This window comes from Trachemys scripta, chromosome 8 (assembly GCF_013100865.1).
Source record: "Trachemys scripta elegans isolate TJP31775 chromosome 8, CAS_Tse_1.0, whole genome shotgun sequence".
NCBI classification, from domain to species: Eukaryota; Metazoa; Chordata; order Testudines; family Emydidae; genus Trachemys; species Trachemys scripta.
Window position 1 is genome coordinate 21,067,046 of NC_048305.1, and position 9,161 is coordinate 21,076,206.

Below are 9,161 nucleotides of genomic sequence, written 5' to 3' on the forward strand. Positions count from 1 at the left end.
GTAGTTAGCAAGATAATAAGATACACACATATGCAGGCCGTAACATTCCTCCATCTGGCACACAGCCCAGTCTCCTGGTCATGTCCATTGCAGTCTGGTATGCAGGTGGTTCATCATACCACCATGTCTGTTCCTTTATGAAGTCTGGGCTTCTCATAGGCAAGCAGGGTTTGGGAGTCATGAAGAGGGATTGGGAGATTTCTTCAGCTGGCTTCTGTTTTGAAACCCATGTTTTAGTTTGGGAACTAAATTCCTGAGAGTTCACAGATCAGAAGTGAGACCATGAGAGGTCAGGCAAACTGCGGCTCCCGCTGGGTTATGCAGCGCGGCAGATAGCTCGCATTCCAGAACAACATCTGGATTTTTGCGTTTATATGACAGATGTTTTGGAAAAACGACCTGAAGTTTATTTTAATTGTCATCTTCCTAGCCTACTTCCTACGTGCGCACACACATTCAGGGACCATAAATAAGAATTCTTTAGGCGATGCAGTTCTTAGGACAGCTAGTCCTGTCTTCCATCACTCCCTGTATATACTGTATGCTGCCGAACTGATATTCTTCTCACACCAGTTTTACAGCGGTGTAAATATGCTGGATCTGAGTCTCCGTTCATTGTCGCCAGTGTGCATTAGGAGTTTTTCCACTGACGTCAAGGGAGTTACAGTGGTTTTGCACTGGTGTCAATGAGAGGAAAACCAGCCACAATTGACTCCGATGGTGTTACTCCTGATTTACCCCAGTGCCAGTGAGAGGAGAATTGGGCCCAAAATGTTCAGAAATAAGAAACTGGATGACCACTGGACATTGCCAACCAGGATAATATAAAATCAGGCCAGATTCTGATCTCAGTTACTCTAATATAAATCTAGTGTAACTCCATTAGAGTTAGTCCTGATTTACACGGGTGTAACAGAGATCAGAATCAGGCCTGTCATCATCTCAGTGTGAGGTCTTGAGAACCAGGGGCAAATATGTAGATTATTTTTTTCTTCAGCAAAGCACTAACCTAGGCTCCTACATAAAGCTTGTTGGGCTAGGTTGATCCGTGGGGTAATCCACCATCTTCAGTGGAGTTACACCAGGAATGAATCTGGCCATCTAGTTTACTTCACTAGCCATATTATGATAGCAGTGAGACTCTGTAGGGTGGGTGCTACCTTCCAATATCATTACCACATCCGGCGCCTTTGCAAACACTCCTGCCTCATGCCTCTCAGGTTACACTCCCTAGGCAGCAGCAGCAGCCTCTCTCCCTGTTGTCTCTTATTACTTACCATCTTGAAACTAATTAATTAATTGTGGAATGGCACGTACTGGTCCCAAATGTAGATGTCTCACAGTGTCTGCAGGTGCACCTGAAACTGCCTCTGGGGCAAAATGCAGTGGGATGCTTGCTTTGCGATGCTGCTTGCAGGAAGCCTGGGACACCTGGTCTAGATATTCTGCACTGACCTCTACTTCATTACTGGGTGTCATTCAGGGCATTGACTTTGACCTCTACATTTCTGTGGGCCAGATTTCGCCCCACCCCTTATGCCCAATGGGGACTGTTCGAAGACTAAGGAAGTGAAAGTGGGAGAATCTGACCCTGTACCATTTGGTCCTGGCTACCTCAGGGCTGCCTCTCTCCTTGTGTTACAGCACAGTAGCTCGAGCTGTCATCAGCCCCTAGCTGTAAACAGAAGGGGAAGGTGGAAATGGATTTTTCAGGAAAGGGCCCTTGGCTCAGAACTCAGTTTCCTAGAGGGTTCGTGGGAGCCTGAGCTTGTCGACCTTCAGGGATTTAAAGAGGCTTTTGCTTAAGGAAGTACTGGCAAGTGTCTGGGGTTCTTATGGCTCTAATGGCGGGAGAAGTGGAGGGCCAGACCTGCAGTAGGTATAAATCACGTGGCTCCATTAAAGTCAGTGGGGGAGCTATGCCTATTTACCCCCACTGGCCTGGCATCCTTTATTGGCTTCTGGCCAGTTTGTTAATTGTTTTTAAATGACTGTGTTTTTTTAATAGTGCATGTGTGCTAAGAGAGTAGGTCATCAGCAGAGTTTATACAGTGATGTGTACACCTGGTACAACTCCTAAGAAGTCACAGAGCATGAGGCACCAAAGGGGAGGAAGAGGGTCATGAATCTCCCCAGGAAAGAAAAAGAAAGAAAAAAAAAAAAAAAAGGAGGCTTCCTGGCAAGCTCAGTTGTGAGGATATTCTAGAAGCTCCAAATCCCATCACAGAACAGCAGTGGCCAGTGTCCCAGGCAGAGGGAACATGACAAACTCAAAAAGAAATGCAGTCGTCCCTTTAAGTTCTTATTGCCTGAGATATATGTGGCTCCAGGGGATTGGATAGGATGGATGTGTACGGTAGTGTGAGAATGAGACATCGCTCTTCATTTCACACTTATTGTCCCATCAAAGTGAAAAAAACTCCCCAGAGGCAGCGCTCCTGGATCTAAGCATGAATGGAAGATGAAAATCACTGCTCAGTGTTACTGAGATGGGAATGATTAGAGATGGAAAAATGCTACACAACTTTTCCTGCCTCTTTTGTGTTTGCTGTCTGTGACTATTCTAGGAGAGGAGTTCACTGGCAGGAATCAGTATGCTTTAAGAGACTGTTGAAAAATAGTCACAAAAAGTGAATGAAACGGTAATTGTTGGCACTGGGAATTTGAGTCTAAATGTTCAGTTTGTCCAATCAGGAAGCAGAAATATGGAAAGTAACCGATTTGTCCAATCAAAACTAACCAACACAGTTTGAATGTAGAATACCAAATAATCACAATAAATTCCTCATAAACTACCTACAGACAGAGAATGACTTCTGTGGGAGTTTGTCTGAGTCAGAACTATGTAAGGACTTCAGGACTAGACCTATGAGTTGTGGGCAGTCAATACCTACAAGACTGAGTGTGTAGCAGAGCCAAAACGTGGCTCTTCCAAAGTTAGAGAAGTGGGTGTTATGTTGCCATTGCTTTGTCCTATCAAACCCAATCCTGATCTGCTTTGCGGACTTCCTATTTCAGATTTCAAGCATATTATTTGCCCAGCATATTCTTTCCCTTATTTTAAAGTGAATCCCTTGCAAACATTAGGATCTTCTCTCAGAGGTTGCAGTGTGGCACTTCTGCAAACCCCAGGTTTTAAGGTTTCAGAGTGGTAGCCGTGTTGGTCTGTATCAGCAAAAAGAGCAGGCGTACTTGTGGCACTTTAGAGACTAACACATTTATTTGGGCATAAGCTTTCATGGACTAAAACCCACTTCATCAGATGTTAGTCTCTAAAGAGCCACAAGTACTCCTGTTCTTCTTCCTAGGTTTTAAGTTAGTTTCCTTGTCAGTGTCAGCTCAAAAGCTCCACCTGTAGGGGAACTGAAAAAGATCCCTTCAGGTTCCAACTTGGTAAGATAGGAGAAAAAGCTTCACTCACTGATTCCAGTTTTCCTGTCCGTCACTCAAGGGTGGTTTTCATGTTTCATTGCTGAGACTGATTTGTTTCACCTTTGCAACGGTACTTCAGACTTTACGATATTCTTATTTTTTGCTGCTAAACCTTTAGCTCCAGGTTCTTCACTGCACCTAATGTGGTGCCGTTGTGTACTGAAACCAATGGAATCTTGATATCTACCACATTTCACCTAGGAAGCCTTAAGGAATTTCAAGTTTAGTGAGCTGTTAGATTGAAAGATTTTTGGAGCAGGGATCATGATTTCTTACATATTTCAATAGTTTATGATACACTGTGGACAATGAGAGAAACAAACTAAATAAAATAATAATTATTAATAATAGAATCCAAGATTATTTACTGAATCGTTTTCCCACTAGCTTAGTGTTAAGTGTATATCAGACCAAACCCTTCATGTATTTTAATAGCTGTGACAACAGAAATACTAATGGTCAGTAGACCTTTTTGGAGGGGGAAATACTAAGGGCCATGTTCTCTTCCTTTTACTTTGTGTGAGTAATGAAGCCTTCATAGTAATTAAAGTGTTTTTAAATGTTCTATTTTTGTCTTTGAGGTTTAGTTTTAAGTTTCCTTTAATTAATATTTGTAACTATTATTGTTATTGAATAGCCACCCCACCCCCACCCCAACACGGCTGAAGTCACTGCTGAGTTTGGAGATCTTTATCTGATCCACACAAAACCACTGCACAATAGATCAGAGTCTCTTTTTATGAGAGGAGCTGGCATAGAAGAAGGTGCTACACGTCATAAGAATGGCCATACTGGGTCAGACCAAAGGTCCATCTAGCCCAGTATCCTGTCTTTTGACAGTGGCCAATGTCAGGTGCCCCAGAGGGAATGAACAGAACAGGTCATCATCAAGTGATCCATCTCCTGTCACCCATTCCGAGCTTCTGGCAAACAGAGGCTAGGGACACCATCCCTGCCCATCCTGGCTAATAGCCATTGATGGACCTATCCTCCATGAACTTATCTAGTTCTTTTTTAATAGATAATGGTGCCTTGGCAGAGCTGAATGAGAGAAACTTGCACTGCTTCTTACCATGCTATCCTGGATTTAGTCAGCACTATCCATCCCCCTCACTTTCATGAGGAATAAAATTAAAATTTAATCCTATTTACATTGCCTCTCTCTTCCCCCAAATATTGCCAGCCACGACCCAATGCTGCCAAAACAACGCCATTGGACTGCCACATGAAGCATGCATGGAAATGGTTCTTTGGATAATTCTGAACCCTGGATACTAGGAGTCCTAATCACAATAAAGGAAAGAAGAGTACTCACTGGCTTATTCATTCAGACCACAACTCTTGATAGCCTTTCCCCCAGCTGAGGAATCAATCTCTGTGTGAAAACCACAGCAGAAAGTTTACGCCAATTCTTCTACTGTATTACTCACATCAGGGCCTAATCTAAACACCACTGAAGTCTATGGGAAACTTTTCATTGCCTTGGGTAGTCTTTGGATCAGGCTCATAGTGAGTGTCTGGGAATACTTTATTGCAAAGTTTTTCTCCAGCTGTTGGGTTGATTCCATGTCTCAGTAGTGGAACTCTAATGCTGCTATGGTTTCCCAGGGAAGCCCCATTTCTCTGTATCCATGCTGTGCAATGCTCTCCAAAAAGCCTCAAGAAAAATGTGCCGCTCATCTCAGTGAGCTCAGCGCCCATCCTCCCTCTGCTGATTTCAGTGTACAAAATAATCTTCAAGCCCTGCAGAAACTATCATCACAAGAGCCAGAAATCCTGTAAGTTAGAAGGAAGGAAGGGTGGAGAGGGGTCTATATTTTACAGAGCAGAGACAGCACTGGTGGCTTTGAAACCAAACAGAATTGGCAGCCAACCCTATTGTAAATCGTCTGTCTCATTATGGAAGTTTGACTTCCATTCACACCAGAAATTTAGCTTTATTTCAGTCTTGGTTGTGTTTTCATAGAACTGAAAGGTTCTCCCCTACCCCTCCAAGATCCATAAAACTAGGTCTTTGTGCCAAAATCATCAAGTCATTCATTAAAATAGCATTTAAAAATAAAAACAAAATCAGACCCAGGTTATTCTCTCTCTCTATCTCTGACACCCGTTCATTTTCAGGAAGTTGAGAACTCTTCTTTTCTTCTATCATTATGGTCACCGGGGTATATGAGCACAAACTTAACCTTTAGTGACCTGTGATGTGCAGGAGGTCACGCTAGATGGTCCCTTCTGGCCTTAAGCTCTGTCATCATCTGTAATACCCTAAGAGTGCATAGGAGGCATTCGTTATTTATTTCTGTTATTTGCTCTCTGCAGGGAAGTGATACTGAACCATTTTTTGGGCGGGGGAAGGAAGGGATCGCTGTTTGGGGGAAAGTATTGTTTAGCAATTAAAATGGCCAGAATTGTGTGTGCTCTCTGCTGAGCAGCTTGTGAGATTGTTCTGAGTACCTGAACGGAGATCACGGGACTGTTGTGGAAATGTCTCTAGGGACAGTGACAGCAGAGCCCCACCTACCTGCAGAAGGAGAAGCATCAGCTGCACTCTGACGTGTGCAAAGAGCATTCTCCAGATAAAGGGAGCATAGCACAGCTACCAGCAGCAGAGGAGCACAATGAGGGGTACAGCTTCTTTGGTGCCCCATAGCCAGTGGTGTTCCAAGGGGGTGTCTGAAGGTGATGGGTGAGGGTCTTATAGGGGTTCATGTCCCAACAATGGTTCTTCATCAGTTTTGCCATCTGGGAGGCTCCCTGAGCTAGAGCTAGGCCTGCTGCTTGCAGCTGAGGTAATTAGCTGTGGATGAGCCTAGTTAGGCTCAGCGACTTGAAAGAGGGCGAGGCGCATTGACTGAAAGTCAGAAACTAGCTTCTCTCCCTGAAGGACACAAGCAGCTCCTGTTGAGTTTGTATCCGGCTTGTACAGTGAGCAGCTCTGGGGAGTGCGGTCCTCTGTCTACTGTTTGGTATGGAGTTTAAAGCTGCATGAAGGGCATGTGGCCAGATCTTTTATTTGCTTATGCTGCGGGTGTGGGGAGGAGACAGACCCTGTAAATACACTGGGAATGCCAGAGAGGGCTTCCCCTGGGATATGGTGCTGGTGAGCTTCCATCTAAATTCATGGATGCCAGGCTTTGCTCACTGAGTCTCCCAGTTCGAGCCTTGGCTGTGGTAATGTGTGCCTTGCACGTTTAGTGAGTAGAGCTGCCGGGCGAGCTCTCCATTAGCTGGTTAAATACACATATAGGCCACGTGGAGCCAAGGAGACTTTTATTGCTGACACTAACAGGAGCAGGATTGGGTGGGCTGGGACTGGGCTGTAGTTGCTGGATACAGCCCACACCACTAGCAGATAAATTGCAATGGGGGAGGTGTAATCCCTTTCCCAGGACTCAATATTGAGTCTTCATTTTTTCTAGGCCTGTAAAGCTGTAATGCACAAAGCTGATCATTTTTCTCTCTGCTCCACAGAGATCCCTGGGTGTCCTGGAATGGTTGAAAGTTGAATGGGCTGAAGTGTCTTCCTCGCCACGCTGAGCTCACAAGGGCTCTGGAGAGAGAAAGCAGGAGCACGGCCGTGCTTCTCTGAGACTGGTGAAACCGTGGGAAACTACTGCTTTGGCAACTGCCTTCATCTCAGCCCATCACCAATAGTGAGTCACCCGAAGGAGAAGCTGATGAAGGAGTGGCAGCGAACCAGGCAAGGATCCATCAGTCCATCAAGCCTCTCAGGGGATAAAAGAGCCACATCCCAGGAACCAGCCATGTGAAAATCGGATCCACTCTGGGAAGGTGACAGCACGGCCCAACAGCACAGCACGGAATGAGCTGAGTTTCCACACAGGAGGAAAAAGACATCCAGGGGTTTCCCTGTCACGTCAACTTGGGAAAGCATTGTTTCAAAAGGCAAGAAAGCTCTAGGGCTGCCCTGTCCTCTCCATTGGCCAATTCCTGGAAAAGAAGCCAAGCTCACTGCCTCCTGGTATGGCCAAGGGATTGCTAGGAACATGGCCATGGGTTTTTTGTCCACATGCTGGCAGTGGGGTTCAGATGAAACAGGAATCTTTTAAAGACTAGAAAGACAAGGAATGCTGAAGTTTGCTTTTATTTATTCTGTGTTAGCTTCTACCCATGGCATTTTCTCTGTCTCTTCCTCTGTATAGACAAATAAATACCCAGTACACCACTCAGTCCTATTCAGATAGAAGAGGAACATTACCATGGGCCAAATCTGAGGTCCTTACTCAGACAACAGTCCCACAGACCCCCAAGGCGCTGCCTTCAATGATTATAAGGCGCTAGGATTTGACCCCATGTTTTGGCACTGAGCAGGGGTCAGAAGAGATCTGCTTCACCTTTCACTTTCCAGCCCTGACAGTCAAACAGCACCAGCCACACTCTTGGAGCCCAGTTTTCGGACCTGAGCCCCAAATGCCATACAAGGCTCAAATCCCTCATTCGGGTATTGAAATCCGTGCACAGGCAAGTCAATCCTTGTTGAAAACTGAGCTCCTTGGGTTATTAAATATACAAGAGGGTTCAAAATGAAAAAGCCCTGGTTTGGTTATTAAGGGCTTGATCCAGTGAGGTTCAGAGGATGCCTAGCTCAACCCCCACTGGCACCCAGGGGAGTTTGGTGACCAGCACCTCCCAGGAGCTCAGCATCTCAAAAGATCAGGAGGCCCTTCATCTCTTGACCCATGTTGCAAAGAAAGAGACAGAGAGCTAGAGGTCCACGCAGCGAACCATTGGAAAGACAAATTCAAACAGTAGGAAAGCTGTGATGTTCTTGTCATTTCTGATGGCAGAAGAATAGTCTTGTATGTCAAGCACCCGGCTCAGCTGAGTGAGTCCAGGATTCTGCTTAGCAGCCCTCTGAGTTCTAAGCACCAACAGCGGTAACGGAAATTCTGTGCTTTGCACGCAGCCCCGTTTTGACATGAACTGTGCAGACAGGCTGGGCTTCCACCTGGAAAACCTGTAACACAAAAACGAGACTGTGGAGAGTTGTAGAGCAGCTTCCTAACCCGTGTCTGCAAGTGGGAACCACTGACAACTCTTGTAATGCCATAAGCAGGCCTTCAGCTCTAGCAAAATAAAAGCAAGCCATTTCACTGGGGTTGCCTGACGTTTAGAAAAAAAGAGGCTGCAGTCTGACCTTATTTATCTGCGGTGCAGGATGTGAAGGGTACAGAGTGTGTGTGAGCGTGAGAGAGAGAGAGAAAATGCATGTCTGTACGCTAATTAGACTCTCACTGGTACTTTATATTCTTAATAGTGTTTTCTCACGCTGCCATCTACAGCAGAATCAAAGTTGGTTTATATAAAGTTGCCTTGTAAGCGCCTGGTGGCCAGGTTCTCAGCTGCTGTGAGTTGGCATATTTCCACTGAAGAGGAGCTACATCAGTTGGCAGCATCTGATGATCTGGCTCAGTATCTCCAACGTACCCTACACTACCATACAGTACAGTACAGCTGGTTAGATGCTGGCTGCCAAGTGACTCTGTAGGCAAATGGGGTAGCCATTCTCTTCTCCTCAACAGCTCACCCTCAGCTTAGGCCATTCAAACCTGTGTGACTGAATTAGGCCATGAATCTCACCTCTTTATCCCTTAGCACACTTTCCTGTGAATTCTTATGCTGGAGAGAGAACTCTAGGCCTGACTCTGTTAACGTTTGAGGACTGTCCTATTACAGAACAAAGCCTAGGAGTCATTACAGTGACTGAC

The 9,161-nt window shown here is 45.4% G+C and overlaps 1 protein-coding gene across 1 annotated transcript in view; it reads left to right on the plus strand.

Moving 5' to 3' along the window:
* The window catches only part of ADRB2 (adrenoceptor beta 2), a 60,784-nt gene extending 52,100 nt beyond the window's left edge, over positions 1-8,684 (plus strand). Inside the window, exon 3 of the mRNA XM_034778096.1 lies at positions 6,904-8,684. Within this exon, the coding sequence (XP_034633987.1) occupies positions 6,904-6,938 (35 nt within the window). The 3' untranslated portion in view covers positions 6,939-8,684. The remainder of the gene's footprint in view (positions 1-6,903) is intronic.
* The last annotated feature ends 477 nt before the right edge of the window (positions 8,685-9,161 follow it).